The sequence below is a fragment of the Sphaerodactylus townsendi genome, linkage group LG11, assembly GCF_021028975.2.
Source record: "Sphaerodactylus townsendi isolate TG3544 linkage group LG11, MPM_Stown_v2.3, whole genome shotgun sequence".
Lineage (NCBI taxonomy): Eukaryota > Metazoa > Chordata > Lepidosauria > Squamata > Sphaerodactylidae > Sphaerodactylus > Sphaerodactylus townsendi.
This window is the reverse complement of record NC_059435.1, coordinates 60,927,567-60,952,559: the sequence shown is the minus strand read 5'-3', so window position 1 is coordinate 60,952,559 and position 24,993 is coordinate 60,927,567. Positions and strand designations below refer to the sequence as shown.

Sequence of the window (24,993 nt, the reverse complement as noted above, 5' to 3'; positions counted from 1 at the left end):
AACTTTCCATGGATTAGGGAGCCGAATGCAACCTACACAAATGCAGGGGCATTTCCATTGAGGTGTGGAATGGAAGAGATCTCAAAGAGGAGCAAGTGAAGATTATAAAGTGGTTGTGGGGGTATATTTATTTACCATGATCTGGGCATGTGCCCAAACACAAGCCACAAGTAGTCATATTTTGTTTCTCCCATTTCCTCAAATACCATCACTGTTTATAGCTCCAAGCTTTCAGTAGTGCTTGGCAACGTCTCCGCACCCAGCCATGCTCTAGACCCTGTAGAGCTATAATGTTGTAAAAATATTTGCCCTGCCACTGATAGCAATAACAGAGCAATGATTTGCTGGCTGGGAGAGCCACAGTTGCAAGCTCAGCATCCTGGGAAGTGTGCCAACTCAGTCTGGATGTGCTGCTGAAGTGACACATTCGGTCTCCTTAGAGGGATGCCAGTGTGCCAACTGCATCCCTGGCCCAGCATTCTATAATGATAAACTTATGGAGTGGAACCGATATCAATTCCAGAGGGAGGAGCAAGCTGCTTTCCTTAGCTTCCTCAACAACAATGCCATTTGCAAGTTGCGACCTTACATTCTTCTGCTTTAAAAAGAATGACTTCGCCGCACTGGTGTTGCTTTCAAAGAAGCGTTAACATGACAAGGGTTGTTCACGCTAGAACCTCTGCGATTGCGCTGATTTTCATTTTGCATAATAGGTTTTTTATTCCCCCAAAACGTTGTGTTTATTTCATTGTTTGTAATTGCCAGATGCAAAGTTTATGGTGTGAGGATCATAGACTATTGGCTGTGTTCTGAAGCTTCTTGCCTACAGCTAAAAATTGCCCTGAAGCCATCTCTGAATTTGTGATTAAACAATTCATTTAGAGTAGATACAAAACTGTAAAGAGGAGTGCATGATTTGTAGCCTGTGAAAAAATTTTCTACAGAATAAGCATCTCAGTTTACTTTGTGATTGTGCTGAAACAGGCTGTTGTTTTGTGGCACCTTCCTATAAGTAAATGGCAATGCTAATCCATATAGCTTATTCGATGATACTCATATGCAAGGCTGTGTTCCAAACTAGGGTAGGCAGATTCTATTGAGTAAAACGGGCCCTTAGTAACACTGATAGGCACAACAGAACACATTCAGCATAAGCAGCTGCTAAGTGAAACATAACTGCATATTCACTTAAGGTCCCATCCAGAGGGCCAAATCCACTGTTGGGAGTGCCGTAAGGCACGCCAGTGGATTTGTCCTCCCTGGGGCATTGCTCCCATTGTGCCGGCAGCCAGGTCTTTGGATTTATGCCACCTTTTTGTGACTTAAGTCCATTAAGCCCAATGGGGGCTTTCCAGTGGTGTGGTTACATTGCTGCATCCAGGCACCCCACTATTTGGATGGTGCTGTTAGACACATTTCGGTTTTTTGTGTACTTTACTAGCGTGTTGGTGTTGACTATTTTTTTATTATTTATTCATTTATTTATTTATTATTAAAAGCATATACGTAGCCACTCCCGAAGGCAGGGGAGAAGCCGATTCCACAACAGTTCAGTGAAGGATCTGGCATGAGCTTGAACCAGTGTGGTACTTGCTTGGAACCCATATTTTCCACTTCATAGAAATGCTTCTGGAACTGTGGTGAGCAACAGTGTCATGGGTGTAGACTGAGAGTTATGCGGGTTCAGGCAGCACATGTATTGATCCACTCAAATCTTAGACCCTTTCCGCATGGGCCCAAAAACGGCTGGCCTGGGGCGGTGAAAGCGCCCAGCCCCAGGCGCCCGGTTACAAGCTGGCGCTGCTCTAGCGCCGGCAGCGTGACTTATTTCGCTCCCCTCCCTCCCCAGACTGCCTCCCCTCCCCTTTAAAAAAAGAAGTTTGTTGTTGGGGCGTCTTCAATGCTGAGTGCCCGAACACGCTGGCTCTCCCTGCCCGTCCACTCACCTTGTCCAGTAAATTAAGCCTGCTGGCGTTTGAAGCCCGCCACGCTGTCCTCCAACCCCTGGAGGCCGGGAGGGCAAGCGTGAAGCGAGGGCTTGACGGCAACCGAAGTGACAGCGGCGGCGGACAAGGTGTGGAGTGGGGACGGGGCAGGTGGAAGAGGCGACTCGCGTCGCGGAGTCGCTTGCCGGCTTCTGCCGGCCTCTGCTGAGGAGCCGCCGCGTGACAAGTGCGTGCATCGCAGAAACTCGCCTTCCGCCTCCACGCCGGCGGAATTCTTGCCAGAGTGGAGGCGACAGGGAGGCCTTAGTTTTGAACTGCTACATATTAGCTTGTGGAAAGTGCTGCCCGGTTGCGGTGACTTATGGCATCCTGGTTTCCAAGGCAGAAGAGATCCAGAGGTATTCTGTCTCAGCCAAAGAAAAAATGTGGTCATGGTGGCACAGCTGGAAATGATACCCTTGTCACACTGATTCAAAATGGCAGGCACAACAGGCAAGTTCTACCAGTAGTCTTTAGAGGCACAAAAATGCTGTTTTTACCAAGGTAATAAGCTGAATGGTGCACAGAATGAAGGTTCTGACCCAAACAGCACAAGTGGTGCTTAAAATAACTTTTAAAGTGCTCCCAGAGAATCGGGGGCAGGAGAGAACTTTGCAGACACTAGGACCTCAGTGGAGTATTCCACTGCAAGAAGGTCCAAGAAGGCTGCAGATTCATTCAGCTTTGAGGTTCTTTCTTTCAGTGAGTTGCCACTGCCTGCCTCTTCATAGCAACCCTGGACTTCCTTGGTGGTCTCCTACTCAAGTATTAGCTAAGACCAACCCTGCTTAGCTTCCAGGACAGATGAGGTCAGGTTAGCCTGGGCCATCCAGGCCAGGGTTTAAGCAGCTTAAATCCTAGCAGTTTCACGTCAGCTGGCTTGTGTATCAAACAGCTCAATGTAGGAAGCAGCTGGCAGTTTTGTGATCCTTGTTCCCTTTAGCTAACTTTTCAATAAATATCTCCTGATTTGGAGAAAGAATGTCTTCATAAACAGCCAGCAACCCAACAAGGTGCAAGAGTTCTCCTGAGAATCACAATTGCTCTACTTCAAATGCTGAAAATAGTAGGAGTGCTCTTTTCTAAGTCAGAATGCAATGGGAAGAATACTTTTTAAAGTGGAAGGTGATTAAAAGCCTGAAGCCTTTCTGACGTTCTTTGCTGGCCATCTTAACCTCATCAAACATCTGTGAAATGTCCTAAAGTGAACATTTCCTCTTTTGGTTTCCTTGCCTTTGAAATGGGACAGTGAAGCTAATGCACTGATCCACCGCTACTAAAACATCAGATGTATAAGGGGAAACGCTGTTAGCACAATATTTCACATATGTTACTGCTTACAGTTCCATCAGTGTCAGCTTTATTTTCTGTTTGATATATACCAAAGCTGGCATACAATTTTAACCGGTGAGGTAATGTCATTTTTAATTTAGAGAGCCTTTCGCTGTCCACTTTAACTAGTGATATCATCTTTGAAAATGTCTCCCGGGATCTCATGTAAACATAAGTAATGGGACACAGACAGTTCAGAAGTGCATTGTTAAAGATGGCACTGGTCATCACAAAGGCATTTCTCCTTCTCTCTCTTCAAAATTGTCAGATGTCGTTTATGATACTGCCATTTTAAAACCATTCCCCATGCAATGATATAATTTTAGATGTTTTGGTGTGCATATCAATAGATTGAAGCTTCCTGAACAAATTAATAACAACATATTAATGTCAATGATGATGGAATAATGAAAGGAAAATGTGATTGTGTGGATAAAAAGCCATTTGATAAATTTAAAAAGGCAACATAATGGTGCCCAAAGAAATAGATGGTTAACCATTCCAGCCCCTTCTTGGGTATTACCAAAGGGCCCCCAAACAATATATAAAACCAAATGTCTTTAAATGACACTAAAGACTGTATCTAATCCTTCACTCCTAACAGCGTTACTTTGACAGTACCCAGATTTTTCAGGTTTATCTTCTAAGGTTTGTTCCAGTTGTTATCATCCATACATGTGTGGGCGTATTCCCACCCAGCCAACATCACACATCAGTGAAAATGCATAAAACTACTGGGCACAGGGCAGATCCCTGGGAGGTGATGTATATCAGTGAAACTGATATTTTGCAGACAGAGAAGGGGCTTGTAAAATGCTGAATGTTGCCTTGAGGTCTCAGTAAAAGACAGGTTAGAAATACTGCAAGAAATAAAAGCAATTTGACTTTCCAAGTTTTGTGATTTCAGACTTCTGGAAGGTGGTAGGGACCTCAAATGCAATAATTAGCTGACTTGTTTTGAAGAGATGTACAAAGATTGTCTTCATCTGTAGCCTTCTTATGCTAGAATATTCCTGATTAACAGAAGTGCTTCAAGGTGGTGAAAGGCACAGCTGCTTAATTTCATTTTAGTTTGACCTTACATGCATATGCTTTCTCTTCTCCACACTTCAAGTTAGTGTTCCATCATTGCATCTATGGACTCGTATTCACATAAATGTTGTGTGGGAGAACCAGCAGTTCTAGAGATGTTTAAATTTAGGGCATAGCTTCAGAGGATAGCCATATTGGTCTGCAACAGAATGATCAGCTATCTGGCAAAGGGAACTTTGACTGTGAAAAGCTTATACTTTGGGTACCTTATTGGTCTTGAACAGGGGTCTGCAACCTGTGGCTCTCCAGATGTTCATGGACTACAATTCCCATCAGCCCCTGCCAGCACAGGCTGATGGGATTTGTAGTCCATGAACATCTGAAGAGCCACAGGTTGCAGACCACTGGTCTTGAAGGTACTACTGGTTTTAAAGTTAGAAGATATAGGTATGGACCTAGCAGCATTTTTGCTCAGTCATGTCCTATGCCCCATCCTTGTTACTCATGGCTTATATCCATACATACAGATTACATGGAAACAAGCATAGTCCTTTTAGTGATGGGACTCTCTCTTCCCTTTTCCATCAATGGGAAAGTTGATTGAATCCAACTAGGCTTGCTGGATTGCCTGCCGTGGCAGGTGATCTGTTCCCCGCTTCTAGCACCCACCAACACTTTTTTTGCTCCAGTGGCAACAAAAATGGGAGGTGGGAAATAAAGCCATGATGTCATGTCTGTACCTGGAAGTGACATCATGATGCCCTAGGAATTTTCCAGATCTCTGTAGCTGTTAGCTACAACCAGAAGTGATATCACCACATTGTTCCTCCCTCCGTTTTTGCTCCTGCTGGAGTAAAGAGCCTGGCTAGTAACCCCAGATCCAACCCAGAATGTTTGGTTAAGTCTAAAACCATCCTTTGCACAGAAATTAGCAACAAAAAACTAGTGCAGAATCTGTATATTCTGTAATTGGGTTTTGTTGCACAAAAAGAAAGGGGAGGATGGTTTGGAAGCAGAAAAAGAAGAGAGGCATTATAAGAACTTTGTCCAGAATAACTGGTGTGAAGATTTATAACATGTAATTGGGGGTGGAAGTGGGAACAAAACGTAACTTGGGGAAGGAAAGGGGAGCAAAGTCTTAACCAGGAACAGTGCCTGTCTTAATTTGTAATGATGTGATAACAGTATCACCTCCAGCCGAAAAACCATCAGCACTGGTATTGTATGTGGATTGTTGGTGATAACCAGAAGCTGCCGTGATGCCAAGGATCCTCACTTGAAACTAAATTCCACTGGTCAAAGAGGATAATTTACAAGTGAATATTTGGACTCAGAAAATAGCTGCTCTTCTCCAGTCTATTGAAAGTTGCTCAAATCTCCCAGATGACTGCCTGTTGTACTTGACATTTCTCTAGCTATTTCCGTCAATACTCAGAAGTGTGGTTCATTAAGTCCAGATGACCTGGATTCATTCAAAGTGGCAAAATGTCTTCTAAAAATCCAAATGGCATCGCTTTTCAACTTTTCAGAACTATAATGTTATTTTGAAGATTATCTGTCTCGTTTCAAGAGTCCAAAAATCTATTTTCATCATGTCCAAAGGTTTGATTTTTGTCCCTTTTCTTTGAACCGCATACTTCCCTGCTGTACCTCAAACAACATTTGAAATTCCCAGAGTTTCACGTAGCACACTATATAGTGCAGGGTACAGGGGCTGAGATTGGAGGAATAAAAGATCAAAGCATATTTAAATGGGCTGAACTAATTCTGGAAACAACAAAAAATTTCCAGCTGTGGGTTGGGAAACACTTGGCAATTTGGCAGGAGGAACCTGTTGAGGGTGGGGTTTGGAAAGAGAGGAGACCTCATCAGGGTATAAGAGTCCATCTTCCAAGGCAACTGTTTTCTCTAAGGCCATTTCCGCACAAATGCGGAAGAGGCCGGGTTGGCGTACTTGACGCCGACCCGACGACGCTAGGACCGTCCGCATGGACGGTCCTAGAAAGAGCCAGGCAGCCAGCGCCGTGGAGCGCTGGCACCCGGCCGACCCGGCAAGTCCCCGGGCCTCCGGCGCGTCGCCGAGGCCTGGGGACACGCCCCCCCCCGGCCCTGCACGCCTGCTCCAGCAGCGCAGGGCAGGGTGGCGTGTCCCCAGGCCTCGGCAACGCGCCGGAGGCCCGGGGACAAGGTAAGTGCCGAGAGCAAGGAGGGGGGGAGGCGTCTCGAAGCCGCTGCCGTTCACTCGGCAGTGGCTTCGAGGTGGCGTTTCCCCAACAAGAGCGCTTCCGAGCGCTCTGGGGAAATGCCGGCTTCGCGGCTCGAGGGCGGCGCGAGGGCAGTGCGAGGGCGGCGCAGCTGCGCCCCCTGTGTGAATGGCGGCCTGGGAACGGCGTTTTTGCCATCCCCAGGCCGCCATATTCCGCCCGTGCGGAAACGGCCTAAGGAAACTGACTTTGGTCTTCTGGAGATCAGTTATAATTACGAGAGATCTCCAGGTGCCCTGGAGGTTGATAAGCCTTGCTCAAGTGGAAGTGCAAGACAAAGAGTGCAGTAATTAGCTGTTAGCACCCAATTAAACTTATAGTATCCCCACTTGTGTTTCCAAAAGATCATGTGCAGTAAGTTTCTGAGCACTGTAATTATAATGTGAGGAAAGCGCTAGCAGTTGCACAAAATCTTTTGCAAGTGGAAGTGCGCTAAGTCTATTCATGTTTCCATAGGCAAGCTGCCAAGCCATTCATCCAGAAGTTTTGTATCTACCATTCTACTGGAGGTGGAGGACATCTGGATGGGTGTTTCCCAGCTCGTTCTCAGGGAGGCAGGATGTAAAATTTCGTCACTTCCTGGGAACTGCCTGGGCGCAAAGAAGGATATACTTTCAAAAGCTATAAGGACGAAACCATAGGCTCTCAATTGTAGAACCTGTGGCTTTTATAGATAAGGTCCCGAGATCTTTAGCTTCCTTAGTTTAAAAAGTCTCTGGTATCAGATCTGGAAAAGTCTCTTGTCATAAGACTGAAGAGAACTGTTGCCAATGAGAGTAGGCTGTGCTAGGCTAGATGGATTAGTATTTTTGATCTATCGCAGGAGCAATATTTTTGAACTATTGCAGGAGCAATAGATCATGAAAACAGATTTTTTAAAAAACTGGCGGCAAACAACCTTCCAACCTGGAACCAGGGGGCAGGCAAAATGGCATCTAGGCTCGATAGAAGACTCATCACAGACATCAAAATTACATTTTATACCAGTTGCTTTGTTCCAGGGAAAAGGTATATAAATTAGGGTATCAACAGTTTTCAGTTTGTTGTCCTCATCTATATTTCCAGTGTAGCTCAGAAGTAGAGAACACACACACATCAATATATACAAGAAAGATGATTGTTTGGAATGCCTTGTCTGGGTTTCAGCTGTCATAAGGGAAGTATAGTGTCCAAGTATAGTGTCAGCCGTTGCTTGATTTTTTTGGTATTAAAAGTAGCCCTGAGTCTGGATATAAGAAACTTAAAGCAAAGAAGGATACATCTGCTTAGCTAAGCTTCATTCCTGTCCATCTAACAGTAACCAGCAAAAGAACATGACTGGGAAAGAGCATTAAATATTTAGGACTTGATTTTGCAGTTCTTTAGACCTATGCTTGGAGAGTTGCATACAGAAATTAAAGCCTACAAACCATTTTAGAATTCAGACTAGAACTTCCACTGGTTGAAAAGAACACTGGGTATTATGTATTGATAACAATGCTGCTATAGACAAAGGAATGCAATTTAATAATACAGAACTGTGCTCATGAGATTTCCTTTTTCTTGTTAATTGGTTACTTTAGCTGACATTGTCTGTAAGCATAATGGGCGCCATTCTTCCTAATAGTTCCACATTGCCAGATGATGTCTACAGACATGATGTAGTCCATTTTAATTATTTCATTTTGCTTACATCTCTCAGCATAATGCGGCTTCCAAGTGGGCAAGCATTTTTCTTCATTACGTATGCTGCATGGCTACGGCTCCTAAATTAATTAGCTTTCTTTTTGTTCCTGGAAATTTAAAGTTTTCTTTCTTCCATTTATCTACCAGGTATGATTATGTTGAAGTGATTGATGGAGACAATGCCAATGGGCGAGTGTGGGGAAAGTACTGTGGCAAGATTGCGCCTCCGCCTGTGGTATCTTCAGGGCCGCACCTCTTCATCAAATTTGTCTCTGATTACGAAACTCATGGAGCAGGGTTCTCCATTCGCTATGAAGTTTTCAAAAAAGGTAAGCATGGCTATTCTGCCATTGTAAGTAACTTTCAGTATAAAAATATGAATTATTATGATCTTTCAATTGAAAGACTGGACTTTTTAGGAAAATTAATACCACCGGCTGTTGTGGGTTTTGTGAGCTGTGTGGCTATGGTCTGGTAGTTTTTGCTGCTAACATTTCACCTGCATCGATGGCCGGCATCTTCAGAAACATGTCATGGTAAGATGTGTTTCTCTCTGTGGCATAGTGTGGAGCAATTGTGTGGTGGGGTATATGTTTTGTCCACCACACAGGGCGGTGATGTGCATTTGCATGTGTCCGGGTAGAGTCAGTTTGCAGTTTCAGTTGCTGTTGCATTTGCAATTAAGACCACTCTTTTTAACCAGCACAAATGTCGGAAACTCACAGGTTAAAACCTGTGGGGGTGGAAAGCGCCATCAAATCGCAGACAACTTTTGGTGACCCCGCAAGGTTTTCAAGGCAAGAGAGGAACAGAGGTGGTTTACATTGCCTGCCTCTGCATTGTAACTCTGGACCTCTTTGGTGTCTCCCATCCAAGTACTACCCAAGGCTGACCCTGCTTAACTTTTCAGATCTGACAAGACTGGACTAGACTGGCAGGCTCCATCTCTTTGCTTAACCTGATAAGAACTGTTTTTCCCAATGAAGTCAGGAGACTTATTTATTTATCTATTTATAAATCTAATTATGCTGAAGTCCCAGGGTGGTTTACATAATGGGGTTAAAACAGTGGTGGGATTCAAATAATTTAACAACTGGTTGTTTACAAGCACCATTTTAATAACCAGTTCTGCTGAAGTGGTGCGAACCTGCTGAATCCCACCACTGGGTTAAAAGCCCCGTTAAAACATTACAATCCTAACAACATAAACATTAAAAACCACCATTAAAACATCCTTTAAAAACAGTCAACAAAAACATCCATTAAAAATCCCTGCCTCTCCCCCCACCCTTCAGCTGGCATTGATATGGGAGACTCTGGGGGTCACACACTGAAGGCCTGGGTAAAGAAGAAAGTTTTAACCAGGCGCCGAAATCCATAAAGCATCAGTGCCTGGTAAATTTTTGCAGGGAGGCTGTTCCACAACTTGGGGCCTACTCATTACAGACTGGGTGGAAACATACCAGTTTGCAAGTTCAGTTTGCTTTGGAAATTTACACCAAGGTTATCAGCCCAAGAAAGCATCATGCTTAGAAATCCAAGCTCTGTGCTGCCTGCCCCCAGGTGGGCCCTCCCGATCTCCACATAACAGAAAACTCCCCTGAAGAAAATGGCTGCTTTGGAGGGAGGGCTCTATAGGATTGCACCCTGTTGAGGTCCCTCCCCTCTCCCCAAAATCTAATTCAATAATCCACTTCCGGCAGTACCTAGTGAGACTCAGGACTGTTTCTCCAACCAAAGCTACCCTCATTGGCTAAGCCAATGTGGAGGTTGCCACTGCTCTGCTGGAACTTGGCTTGCTCCTAGCCATGAGTGGCATGTGCTGCTCCTCAGTGGGTCCAAGCATTGCCATAGGAGTTGGGCTTGGATCTGGCTAGTGGCAGTGCTTGTCCAGGAGGTGATGGCTGATGACAGCCCTGTTCACAAGTCCAGGTGACTGACCGAGGCACCGCAATTCAGTTCACCAGATAAGCCTCTACCGCTCAGGTGGAGGAGTGGGGAATCAAACCCGGTTCTCCAGACTAGAATCCACCTGCTCTTAACCACTGCACCACGCTGGCTCAACTAGTCCTGTTGACTTTGAGAGTTCCATGGTTTTCCTTTAATGTAATCTAACAATTAAGCACTTGCTGGATCAGATAAAAATGCTCTGTGCTGCAAACTCAAATCCTTTACTGCTGATGACAAGACATGCTTTATCAGTATGTTTTTCTTCTTAAAAAAAACTCCAGAAAAAAAATCTTTACTTAGTACTGACTATTTGTTGAATGATTTATAGCGTTGCCATTTTTATTGATGTGGTAACCTTTGCAGCCCAGTGATGTGGTCTGCTCTGCATTCCCGCAGAGGATTATGGGATCAAAATGCATTTCAGTCCACATGCTTAACAGATGACTAAGAGGCTCAGAGTAGTGCATCTTTAAGCACTTCTGCCAGGGAGGCAGATGAAGCACAATCATTAATGTAATCTTCAAGTACCAACTTCACATCTTGTCAGAGCCAGCCCTAAGAGCAGCAGATCTTGGGCTGGGGGCAAACTCCCACCTCACCCATTGCCAGGCTCTCATCAGCAGTGCAACCACTTTGGGGCAAAAATCCAGGGTCTCAGCCACCCTGACACAGAAAATGGTCCCAAAAAAGCTAGAAAAGAACAAGGTTTCCCACCCACCCCCCATTTTAACCCCATGTATTCTTCCACTTTCTTTTCCCCAGTTACATTCTGTGAATGAATGGCCACCAGGCATTCCAAAAGCTTCAGTTTCCACAATGGAGACTAGCCAGAGTGGGAGGCAATGGAGGAATAAAGAAAGATGGCCGGAAGACACTGCAGGTGTCACACTCCGAGCCAACAAATTTCATCACTCTCTTTTAAATTAGTCAGTTCTCATGATGAAGTAGGGTGGACTCCCATATGACCATGAAGTCTGTAAAGCCTGCCTGTCACTCTTAGCCCAGGAGCTTAGCAGAGGAGATAATATTCCTTACCTTCTTGACCACCACCCCCCAAACTTCTTTAAAAACACACAACTGTGTCTACAAGTTCCCAAACTCTTGTGAGATTTCTTCTTCTCACAAGAGTTCAGCCATTTCTGATGGATCATTGCTAGGGTAACCATTACAGTAGCCAGTTTCTCCCAAGAGTAAGAGGTCTCATGAGATTTAAGCAAGCCCACAAGGTGTGCACAACCTCTCCATTTTTAAAGCAGACTGGGGAAGCAAAGAGGTAAGGAAGTTTTTCTCCTCCAAAGGTAGCAGCTGCAGCAGTAATAAGGCAAGGGGGAGTGGTAAATGAGGGGCAGCCAGAGCTGCTTGAGACAGTAAAAACTTCTTGCCCCTGTGTTTAGCCTGCTAGCAGTGCCATCCAAAGCTGTTTGTCACCTTGGCTTGGGAAATTCTGGAAAACTTGGGAGTGGTAACTGTGGAGAGTCGAGCTTGGGAAGGTGGTTACTCAATGTGAATGTGATTCCACTGAGAACTGATAGGGCCTTGACCGGAAACTGACAGGATTGCCAACAGTGACTTGGGAAATTTCTGGATATTTGGGGGCAGTGCCTCTAGCAGAGGACTTCAGGAGAGATTTCACTTAAAATCTATGGGATACCATGGAGTTTTTCCTCCTGAAGCTGCCATTTTTTCCAGGGGAACTGATCTCTGTAGTCCAGATCAGTTGTAATTCCAAAAGAACTCCAGACCCCATCTTGGAGATTCTGTGAAGACAGCTAAATGCAGGCAACTGTAGAAGACACCCCTGAGCAGAACAAAGGGTGATCATCATTAGAAGGACTGGCAAATGGCCCCTTGCCCTGTGGTCAAATCCTTTGTTGAGTAACTGACCACTGTGTAAGTAGTGAGATCACTGTTTGGCACAAGCTTTAGCTAGACTTGGAGGCAGACTGATGAATCACACATTCAGAAGCCAGGAGGGCCCTCCAACCAAAACTAGATAATTAATGAATAACACAAACCCGCAGGGTGTTAACTTTTATACGAACAAAGGTTTTCCTTTTACAACAACAGCCCCCTCCCGCAAAAGCATTTGGACTCTTAGGGACTGCCATTTCAGTGCCTTGCCAATTAAGCTTTGCACTTTCATGCAATGGGAGAAGTATTGAAAGAGCTGCTAGACAAGCTGTTTGCAAAAGTGAACATTTTTCCATGGGGCCCTTTTCTTTCCTTGATAGTTTTGTGGCAACTCCACGTTTCCTTTGCATTTACTGCCTTGTGTGATCATTTAAATCTCTCTCTGAACGACATTTGTTACATCAAGGCAACATGAGGATTTATACACACACAAGTCAGAAAATGCAACGTTATAGCTGTCAGAGTGATTCTAACCCACCTTTATGCCAATTGCACAGTATATCAAAATGTATATGATATCACCTTTTACACGGATGGAAAAAATTATACGCACATGTGTGGTCTAAGAGCTGCTGTAGCTGTGAAAACACTGACTTCACATTTCCTTTCTTTTTCAACATTTTAATGAGTCTAGGCTAACACTTGATAGTTACAATTATGGAAGACAAATTTTGAATCACATACTGCAACCTATTAGAATAAAAGCAATGCAAGTGAATATGGCCATTTTTTCCCCCTCCAGAGATTGCCCAATAGCCTATGAAAGTGGACTTGGAAACTGTGTAACTTAACACATTTCATTTAAAACAATTCTTTTAGGGTACCAAGTTCAAAACTCACCGTTCAGTTCTGTGCAGTTCTACTTTTCAAAGCCCACTGACTCCTGTACACTTGGAAGGGTTACATTTGTTTAGGATTGCATTGTCAGAAAACTGTGTGTATTCAGTGCTATCGAGTTGCTTCCAACTCATGGCCACCCAGTGTCCTCCAAAATGCCCTAATAACAGTCTTCCTTGCTCAGGTCCTGCAAACCGAGGGCTGGGGCTTCCTCGAGTAAGTCAATCCAATTCTCCCTCTTTTCTTGCTGCCTTGAACTTTTCCTAGCATGATTGTCTTTTCCAGTGATTTTTGCCTTCTCATAATGGGACCAAAGTATGACAGCCTCAAGTTAGCTTCTAGGGACAGTTCAGGCTTTATTTGAGCTAAAGTCAGAAAACTAGATCTCTAGAAATTTCACATAGCATGAATGACAACATGTAGCACAGGTGTCAGGTTAAAACTAGCAGCAGGTATATTTGGCAGGAGTAAGAAGACTCATGGGTCCACATGGCCCATATGGCCCATATGAAGTGATTTCAGCTTGCCACTGCTGCACACCACTCTTCTGCTGCTGCTGTGTGCTCCGTGACTTACAGTGTGATTCAGCGCAGAGTTATTCAGACCTATGGCTACTGAAATAAATTTGCACTGTTAGTAAACTAGAGGCAAAAATACACCAAGGCCTGGGAGGTATATATATGCTGTATTTCACATTGAAAGTAGCAACTGGTATATTTGCTTCCCCCCCCCCCCACACACACACACACACGTACACACTCACACAAATAAGTCACTGCTTCCATACTTTTATATATTGGGCTTTTGTGAGTTTCTCATTAATTATTTCTGAGCTCCATAGACAATACTTTTTAAAGTTCTCTCACTTTCTTTCTTATAAGTTGGGCAAATCCTTTCCCTCATAGACCCTTTGGGTATTTGATAGCTTGCTTCATGTTTTGTACAGAGCAGAATAGAATAGAATGTGAGAAAAGATGTAATACTATGGCCCTGTTTTCAAAGCATTTCAACCAAAGGCCCATCAAAAGGCATAATTACTTTATTCTAGCTGTGTTTACGTTTTCAGTGCTACCCAAAATGAAACTATAATAGTATTGTATTTCATGCATATGACTTGCAGACATGTCACTCAGAAAGCTCCCAGGACCAATTTCTGTTTCCCTGTGCATCTCTCAGGAATTATGAGCGTAGAGAAAGGCAGAAAATGACTCATCTAAAAATTCATTGAGCAGGTAGCTTCAAGAGTTACACTCAAGTTTCCCATTTGTAAAATGACAGTAGTAGTAATTTCCCTTCTGAAGACAAACAAGAAAAGGCTTGTGCATCTCTGCAAATGATAAAAGTGCAGCAAAAGTGGTAATAACAGCCAAGGCTGTGATGTCAATTAAAAGTAAGTGCCCAAATTATGGGAGAAAATATAGGCAGCCCTTAATGAAATCCACAAGCCCCACCTCCTGATCCCTCACAGTTTTAGCCCCTCCTCCTTATCCTCAAAAGGTCACCCTCCCTACAGAGTATTGTACAACTTATTTATACTATTGTGTGTGTATTACTAGCTACATTTATAGAAGTTTATGTGTTCAATAGTCAGATAAGAGCTCATGCCTTTCTCATATCAGATGACAGACTGTACCAAGATCAACAGCTTGTTTTCTAAATAAATACATAAACTTCCTTCTCTTGTTAAACTGTAATGAGATAATAGAACATAGGTTAAACTATATATTAGGATGTGCATAGTCTTCTTTGACTTTATTGCACTTGTGAGTTTCCAGTATGAACTCCCATTTAAAAGAGTCCAAGGGGACCAAGACAGATCAGCACCATGGCCAGAGGAGGAGCTCCTTGGCCTCCTTCCAATGCCATTTTCCAAAGCCAAAATAGCACCAGAGAGGTATTAGCTGCCCCATATGGGAGGAGCATCATGCACCCTGAAGGTATTTTGTTGAATTCTTACCAGAAACCTATACCTGTAATATGGCAGCAAGACCCCATGCCAGACTCACATACATTGCAGCTGGAAATATCCTGCTATTAGAACTGATCTCCAGGCGACAGAGATCAGTTCACCTGGAGAAGTCCACTTTGGAAGGTGGGCTCCGTGGCATTATACCCTACTGAAGCCCCTCCCTTCCCCAAACCCCGCTCTCCTCAGGCTTCACCCCCAAATCTCCAAGTATTTCCAAAACCAGATTTGGCAACCCTATTTGTAGTCTGTAGTCTGGTCCACAGTTTGTGTTCTTGTGAGTGTTAATATTTTTTTTGTTTCTGTTACCATAGATATAGCTGGAATCCAGCATAAGAGATCAGTGGATAAAATCAGGAGTCTGCAGTCAGATCAGGAACAAGTGTGAAGCAGGTGTACATTTTCGGTGCATATCTGAATGAGGAAGCAGCCTGTCTGCATTGCACTATTGTCAGTGAAGCGTGCATACGGATACTCGTTCATATCATCATGTGGATGAGGACTTGCAGATCAATGTCCACGTGAATGCTCAATCCACTAATGGAGGGGGCCAGATAACTTCCTCATTCAAATGTGTACCTGATTTACAGTTGCAATTGCTTATCCGGCAAAAGTCCTACTTACACAAAAGCCTTTTCAACATGCAAAGCAGGGTGAGAGTGGCTAATGAGAACAAATAAATTATGTTCTGCGAAACATGAAAAACAACCCCTAAAGCTTATACTACAGCTTAGCAAGATAGAAATGCCATTAGCTATAAAGGGAATCAGTGTCACATTAAGCAATGAGATAGATTCAGAGTGGAGGATATTTTGTGGATGTCAGCCGTCTTCTGGGGTTGATACAGCGAGACCAGACATGTGGGCAGTGCCCCTTATTCTTGCACGTGAGCCTTTTGCGGCACACCAGAGACGGCACCACAACTGGTGTGGTGGGTGAAAGCAGCGTGTCAACATTGATATCGGTTTGGTTTCCAGCCACACTGCCTGTAATCACACAGTTTATCATGCCTTCACTAACAGCAGCGCTTTGCTGTTGCACCTGTGTCAACACCGCTCAGAACCAGTCAGTCACCCTTGGTACGAGTACGAATTACCTTTCACATCTAGTTTGTCAAGAAGGCATAGGTCACATCTGGCATAGTTACTGAGTGGCTGCTCTCGGAATCCGAAACCTCTGCTCCATCCATCGAATCCACTCCCCTCCTCTTGCAAAAATGTTCTATTTCACCAATAAAAGGCTGTCAACGTTAAGATTTAAAGATTTTAGCTGGAAGGGGCTATAACTATTTCCCTAGGGCTGTTGAGATTTCTGCTGCTCAGACTTTCATCGTTCCCACATAATTTTGTCATAATTCCCCCCCCTCCTTTAGAGCAGGCGCACACTTTCTTTTCTCTTCCCCCCACACCATCTTTTAAGTACTCTGTTACAAATTGAAAATTGGAGATCATGGAATAGGTGTAAATTACATTTTAATATCAATTATCAATAACGGGAACAAGCTAGCTGGATGATTAATACGGTGATTAAAGCAAGGTGTTTCACTGAAAAGCCAGTCTGCAGTTTGGAAAGATAAAATGGCCCAATTTGTTTTCTAGCTAACCGGAATCGGGCTAAATCAGCATATTGTTTTTTATTTGTTCCTTCTGTTCCACAGGGCCAGAATGCTCCAGAAACTTTACGTCAATGAGTGGGGTGATCAAATCACCTGGATTCCCTGAAAAATATCCCAATGGCCTTGAATGCACTTACATTATCTTTGCACCAAAGATGTCAGAAATCATACTGGAATTTGAAAGCTTTGAACTGGAGCCAGATTCAAGTCCGCCAGGAGGGATGGTCTGCCGCTACGACAGATTAGAAATCTGGGATGGATTCGCTGAAGGTAAGGGGGGAAATATGAGCTGTGTGTCAGGGAACCATCGTTCCACTGTATGCCGCAAAGAGCATATTGTCATTTAGCATAGATTAACATCATGTTACAAAGGTTCTGGCTTGATTTTGCCAAAGGCTGTTAAAAGTATGAGATAAAAGAACACTTAGTCATTGTACAGCATGTTGCATGTGAAACAGATCCTAAGAGTTTCTGGCTCAAACTCTGTACTCTAACTCCCTAGTCCTGTTGCAATGCCCAGGGCTTGCTTTATGCTTTCTAATTGCACCACTTTATATCCTGTAATTGGTCCTGAGTATCTGCAAGAAAGGTGAGCTGTAAATAAAGTAAATTAATAAAAAGTTGTACAAGCTCTAGGGGTGCCACCAGATATGGTGGCTCCGGCCATGTTCCCCTCTGTGATGTGCAGTACAAATTATCTTGTGTCCTGCTGTCATTATAGCAAGCATTTCCCCATCACAAGCAACCAGTGATAAGGTTGATGATGCTACTAGTGTAGAGGAATTCAACACAGGGGTTGTGTTTCCAGGATTTCTGATAGCCTCCGATTCTACTCTAGGAGTAGTGCTGGTGCTAAATTCTGATGCAAGATTTATGTGCATAGGTATCCTTACTGATTTCAACAGAGCTTCAACTGTATAAAATCTGCCTGATAACAGACTTTAAAGATTTATTTTGTATCCACACTAATGGATTATGGATGGGTTATTGCTGCTACTGTTTTTATTGTATTTATTGTTTTAATTGGGATTATTCGATTTGTTTCTTCTTAATTACAGTGTATTGTTTGTCTCGTTTGCACACCGCCCTGACCCCTTTGGGAGTAGGGCGGTCTAACAAATCGAATGAATGAATGAATGAATGAATGAATGAATGAATGAATGAATGAATGAATGAATGAATGAATGAATGAATGAATGAATGAATGAATGAATGAATGAATGAATGAATGAATGAATGAATGAAAAGTATATGCAAGGATTTTTGATGTCATCCAGTAGTTTTTTTCTACTGCTATTATGGACTTAGTGGAATGTGACACTAGTGGTGTTTTGGGGTAGAGCACTTCCTTCAGGGTGTATACCATTCAATTTAAGGTTTGGGTTATTTCTTTTGGGGACTGAATAACTTATTATGGTTCTCTGAATACACATATGAAGCTGCCTTCTGCTGAGCCAGCTTATTGTCCTATCAACTTCTGTGTCGTCTGCTCTGATTGGCAGCAGCTCTCTGGGAACTGAGGGGATCTTTCACTTTACCTACTGTGTGAATGTAAAGTGCTGTCAAGTTGCAGCTGGCTTACAGTTGCTCCAGCAAGGGGCTTTTGAGGCAAATGGGAAGCAAAGGTAGTTTGCCATTGTCTTCCTCTGCAGAGTCTTCCTTAAGGGTCTCCCTTCCAAGCATCGACCCTTCCTAGCTTACAAGATCTGACAAGATTGTGCTATAACACGCTGCCTTCCCTCCCCCTTCACCTACTGCCTGAAGTGGGATATGCCAAGAACTGAACCCGGGATTTTCTGCATACAGGCCAGATGATCTACCACTGAGCCATGGCCCCACCCCCTTTTAGTAAACAACAATGGAAGAGGCAAGAGAATGACTGAAAGATTATCCAGTATTCAACCCGTCTGTCAGAAGAATCCTGAAATGGTTTTCTAGCTGTGCTTGGGAATTTAATAATAGGTTTTTCTCCATAGCTCATGGCTCCCCAGTGTTAATTCCTGTACAACTTTTGCTTTCAGCTGAAGTGTGGAGAAAAAAGACCAATCAGCCGAAGTATTTGAAATATATTTTCAAAGGGATTAGTGTCAAGGTTTTTGCCCCCTAAAGTACTAATTTTCTGGGTTCACGAAAATGACTGAATTGAAGCCATTATTAGAAAGTGCTGTAATTGTTCCAGCCTAACTTTGAATTTAAAACATCTTTTGTTTAAACTGTAGAAATAAGCGTTGTGACAGTTCAAACATGTATTCCCGTAACTACTTACATGGCAGATTCTTTCATAGGTTCTTTTGAAAGCACTCTTGATTTAGCATGTGTAAGGTTTATGAATGTAATCTTGCAGTGTTTGGCATTATTTAATACTTATTACAAAAAGATGTAATTGGGATGAAGGCAGAAAGAAGAATAATGTCCATTTCAAGGAACAGGAAAATGAGGACAAGAAGCAGATCTCCTGGGCCTTGGTCTCTTTACAAAAGCAATTGACCGATGAATGGACAACTTTTGGCCCTAGAGAACATCAAAGAACTTGTAGATGTTCTAGTGCCATGGTGGCGAACCTTTGGCACTCCAGATGTTATGGACTACAATTCCCATCAGCCCCTGCCAGTTTGGCCAATTGGCCATACTGACAGGGGCTGATGGGAATTGTAGTCCATAACATCTGGAGTGCCAAAGGTTCGCCACCACTGTCTAGTGTGTATTTTTAAGGGGACCGTAGCTCTTCCAAATCTAGGGATGATGCTTTCTGAACTAGGGTTGCCAACTCTGGGTTGGGAAGAACTTGATGGAGCCTGAGGAGGACTGGATTTGAAGAGGGGCCTCAGTAGGGTATAATACGGTAGAGTCTACCCTCTAACGCAGCCATTTTCTCCAGGAGAACTGCTGACTAGAGATCAGTTATCATTCTGGAGGTTGGCAAGTATATAGCCAGGACCAAGTATGTAGAGAGATGAATCTGCTAGTGCACTGGTGTTAGTGCACATGTTGCAAACCTGTCACCATGACCCAGACTGGATATGTGCTGCCAGAAATTAACCAATATTTTTTTCATCCTGGACCCATATGAATGGAATGGAATTTATGAGTGTGCCTTTATTACAAGTTTGTGCTGAGCTCAGTCTCTGGATATTACAGGATGCCTCTGTTGGATAAGCACGTGGAAGTGGGAGCTTGAGGCAGCCTTTGAATAGTGAGCCAGCTGTGGCCCTTTCTGTGTAGAAAAAAATATTGCCACTATGATACACTCCTTAGTAATGTCTAGATTAGATTGCTGCGCTGAGCTATGTGTGGGGCTGCCCTTGAAGAGTGGACATTCTGGTCCAAAGTGCTGCACTGAGAATGTTGTCTGAAGAGGGTCATAGGGACAATATCACTCAGTCTTGTTCCATGTGTCACTGTTTCAGATCCAATTCAAGGTGCTAAGACCCACATACCATACTCCAAAGCAAACCTATGTGATAATTACAATAATATCCAGGGGACCTTCATTGGGTGCCCCAATTATCTCAGGCTAGATGGGTGAGATCCCAAAAAAGGGGTTTTGTGGTACCAAAATTATGGAATTCCCTCCCCAAGAAGATTTATCTAGTTCATTAATCCTTCCACCACCAGAAACTACCTACAAAGTTTTAACTGACCTGGTCTTGTCAACCCTAAGAGATTTCTTGATCCTGTACGTACCACCATGAGCTTTAAGACTGACCAATGGAATGGTTTCTGTGCTAAATTCAGGTCTGCAAGGACAGGCAGAAAAACATTCTTGACAGCAGTCCTTCAGTTCTGGAATTCTTTGTCTCAGGAGACCTTCAGTAGTACAAAGCCAAGAGTGTATATGTTTTCTGAACACACTTTAATACATTCTTATTTTTGGTGGCTAGGAATGAAAAGGGATAGAGCAGAACAATTAGTGGACTGTTACCCACTTCTAGAACTTGGCTATGTGTCCAATAAATAAATTATAAATCTTGCAAACAACAGTGAAACAAGAAGGGAACCCCTCATGGGGGAGAAAATTAAAGCAACACAGTAGGTTGTAGCAACCAGTAAATAAAAAAGAGTTGTGAATGTAGTTTTTCTGTGCAGAAGGGAGACACTAAAAAGAAAATGCTTTTGCCAAAGGCCAAAGTAATGTGCAAGGACAGCTTGACTGACTGCCAACCATTGATGACTTCCAAGGAAAAAAACAGGGTACTCTACGCCACACAGAGATGGAGCGATGAATGATGCATATTCATCACACAATGCTTCTTTGAATGGTAGTTATGGAATGCCCACTGGCCCCCCAAAACACTTTAAAGATTATTGCATAGGATTCCAACCATCATCTTTGTGATCAACGTTGAAGGTACTTATGCCAATTTCTCCTTACGTTAAGTATTTTTACTCCAAAGTTGTGTAGTACACATTAGAAGGTCACCAACTGCACTGGGGGGGGGGGGGGGCAGGACAAAAGTACAGCTTATGTGCCTTTAACAGTAGCTTGAGCCATGAAATTCAACAGGCAAAGCCCGAAGAGTAAAATGGGTGGTGCAATGTACTATCAAGTTGCAGCTGAGTTATGGTGACACTGTGGGGTTTTCAAGGCAAGAGGCAGTTCAGAGGTGGTTTCCCATTGCCTGCCTCTACGTCGGGACCCTGGACTTCCTTGGTGGTCTTCTTGGTGGTATTATCAGTATCATTTGATAATATTTGCACAGAGAGGGAAGGCTGTTGAAGGGAAAGTGCCTTGTTCATAGGCTAGGAAGACCAAGTGTATGTTCTGAAAATTGTAGTGGTAGAATTCACTATTATATTTATTACTTATTTATTTCATTTGGATTCATAAGGCATCCTCCTTCAACGGGCTCATACAATGTTCAATATAAACACAACAGAAACAATAAGATACAATTTCAACAAATCTGGCACTATTAAATCAGTTTGAAGGAGGATGGTTAAAACTAAGCCCCCACACCCATTCATTCTGGAGGGTAAAAGAAAAGAGGGGAAGGGAAAAGGGGACAGAAAAGGAGGGAGGGAGGAGGCAGAAAGAAGGGCCAAGATGAATAGAATACCATTGCTGTTCTCAATCATAAGCCTGGCAGAATAGCTCCTTCTTGCTGTTCTAGATCGTGCAGGGCCCTGGTCTCTTGTCTGACAGAGCATTCCACCAGGCTGTGGCCAGGGCTGAAAAACACATGATCGCATTCACCTAAATGGTTTTGGGCTGATCTGCATCTTGCTGGGTAAAAGCATCTGGCAGTCCAGTGCTGGGGAAGGAGGGAAGTTGCATCATCCCGTGGTTCCTCCTAAGAGGCTTGCTGTGCCATGGCCAGCAAGTCGAAAGCAATGCTACCCCTTTTCCCATGCGAATGGCCTATGCTGCATAATGGGTTGCACCACTGATTTTGCTGGTAGTAAGTGTGCCCTGGTGCACAGGGGCTTTCCCAGCCCAAAAGGACTCTGGAAGCCAGCTAAAGCCTCCCCTGCCCTTCCACAAAAGTGTGGGCTCTTATAGCAGAGGAGTGCTGGCAGCGCAGCTGGTGCTTGGATGTCATGCTGCCGCGTAGCTCCCCAGTGCTGGCTTAAGTGCCTCTGCATCAGCTTAAATGCCCCCTATTCTGGTATAAAAGGGTCACCTCGCCTCTTCAGCATTTTCATGTTTCGTGTCATGCTGACTGTTTGACCTTTGAAATGCCATAGGCATGATCCCTTGTGCATAGAAAAGCTTCCCATTTTCTTCAAAGAATGGCAGTACTCATCATTTACGTAGGATTTCACACAGGGTTCTTGGCATAATTTAGTGCCCCCCAAAGATGATGGCCCACCTATGCAAACACAGAACTGTATGCTCACATAAGTGCTTCCATCCAGTTCAGTGAGAATAGTAAGCATGTGTACAAATCTGCTTTGAGTTCCAGGGAGTTTACCTCTGGCTGACTTAACATCTGTGCTTTTAGTGCCCATTGAAAGTAGTTAGCTAATGAATTCGCTAAGTCAGAAATAATGATGAAAAACATGAAAAGTATTTCGGGGGTTCCATGCGGTGGTGGGATTCAGCCGGTTCGCACCACTTCGTCAGAACCAGTTGTTAAAATGGTGTTTGTAAACAACCACTTGTTAAATTATTTGGATCCCATCACCGGAACCAGTTGTTAAATTATTTGAATCCCACCACTGGTTTCATGTACTTATTCTTGCCCTGATTTTAATCCCTTAGACAATTTTTTTTGTTGGGGGGATTTCAAAATCTCTCTTAATTATCTGATGCTAGACTGAGGCTGTCCGAACAATTCCAAATATCGGGAGTTGCGAAATACGATACTTTCTATCAGTAACTTCGAATGAGTTCCAGCCACTCTATAATTCCAATTCAAGCAGCCAAGAGTAAATTTGCTCTGTTGAAATCCATTTGACCCTTAGCTTGCAAATTACAAAGCAAAGAAAGATTAATAGGAGCCTTCAAGAAAGACTGACACTTTCTAGCTAAGCAGGTAGTAACTGTGTGAATTACTGGTCAAGATGTTTTCTGCACAGAGAACAATTTAGTATGGGTGCCTTTAACACATTATTAAGTAATTTATTGTCATGCTCAGGCCTGGAAGCCTGAAATTGAAAATAAAAAGAGAGAAATCTAAGTATGCTCTGTATTTATATAAGAAAAACTGAAATCCTCTGTTTCATCCAGTTTAGGTCAAATCAATATTGCATTAGCTCAGTAGGCAAAGCCTTACCAGTTGCGTAGGAAAATTCGATACCTCTTTATATCATATTCTCTACAAAGCTTTCGCCTGCTGGGGGGCTTTTTTTATGCAGCTAGAAGTGAGAGTACCACTGCAATATCTAGAGGCACTATTCCCAAGAATTGAAATGTATAATTATCAAGTGTATATATTTTTTTAAATTATAAATCTGTGGGTCACACTGAATTTAAAAATGTGCATCTGCTTAAAACAAATTCCTTTCTGTAGGCTATCTCAAAGGAAGCTTCCTTGCAGGAAATGTGGGGGAGGGGGTGGCTCAGAATAAATGCCATAGTATGGTACGGCCATGGCTTCTTTTCTCTTCCTCATTAAGGTCAATGGCTGCAATGATCAAAGGACCTATTGGAAAGGAGAAAAGGCACAGATGTTTGCCCATGGGGAGGGGGGGAAACACAGTGGTAAAGACTGCGTGCCAATTAGTCAGTTGTAAGCATTGCACAAAACCCTACAGAGGCACTTGGCAAAAACCAACAGAAAATAGAGCCACAAATTAGCAAGCCTCTCCGGCCCCTATAAAAGTTAGGAGACCCTTTCAGTGGTTTGGGGAGACCCTATAAAGCAGCCCAGTAAACACTGTTCCAGACATTGCTAGAGAGCTTTCCTTCCTTTTCCTTCCAAACTTCCCTGTTACGTATAGACATCACACAACCAGAAGCCCCAATCTTGCTTTGGGCACCAAGGAGTGGTCTGGCCATTTAACTCACAGGGAAATGTTCTGGTGGGGCACTGTCTTAGAGGACTGTAGGTGGCCAGGAGCAAGCAGAACCAAACCCCAACAACTCTGCCTGAGCCTCAGGCACCACTGGGCTTCAACCCATCATCAACCAGGGCTGTTTGTGTCAGCTCAACCATTGTCTCCTCCTGTTCAGCTTCCAGTTTGGAGGGATGATATTATAGATCAATGGTGGTGAACCTATGGCACGGGTGCCAGAGGTGGCACTCAGAGCCCTCTCTGTGGGCACGTGCAAACAGAGTCCCCACCCCACCTCCACACACATATCTAGGCTGGCCTGGGCCGTTGGGCTCAATTATTAGCATTAAACCTAAGACCTAGTTTTGGGGAAGCAGTGTAGGTAACCCTGTTCAGTGCTGTTAAACCTCACTGATTTTCATGCAAAGAACTCAAGTGCAATTTTTTACCTAGGAGTAAGCTCGGTTGCTGGCAATAGGGCTTGCTTCTGAGTAAACGCACGCCTCGGAGCCAACCGCTTTTTCTAAACTACAACCTCAGTATTCAGGTTAAATTGCCGTGTTGGCACTTTGCGATAAATAAGTGGGTTTTGGGTTGCAATTTGGGCACTCGGTCTCGAAAAGGTTCGCCACCACTGCTATAGATGAACTAATGTCCATTGTCATCCCTACTGAGGTGAGTAATCCTGCAGTTCTGGCTACTCATTGGGACTTGCTCCAGGGCCTTTTTTACTCCCCAGTCAGTTTTTGTGCCAAACCAATTAAGAGCCAACCTTGTAAACTCTGTATCAATGACCTGGACATAGGAGCGTAGACCCCTTGCCAGTAAGGTTTCAGACGCATAGAGATTGGATGTGTAATTCCACCCCATCCCCAATCATATGTACAGCATGATACAGAATATTCAGGTTTGTGTTATGAACATTGGCAGCTTATAATGGTTACTTGTAACCAAGTGATCGTTATAACACCTCAAGAATTCTTCTTTAGCTCAAGTCAT

The 24,993-nt window shown here is 43.6% G+C and overlaps 1 protein-coding gene across 1 annotated transcript in view; it reads left to right on the top strand.

The window, feature by feature from the left end:
• NRP1 (neuropilin 1) overlaps nucleotides 1-24,993 on the top strand; it is a 171,481-nt gene that overhangs the window by 57,750 nt on the left and 88,738 nt on the right. The window contains 2 exon segments of the mRNA XM_048510770.1: nucleotides 8,426-8,607; nucleotides 16,600-16,827. Coding sequence (XP_048366727.1) covers nucleotides 8,426-8,607; nucleotides 16,600-16,827 — 410 coding nt within the window.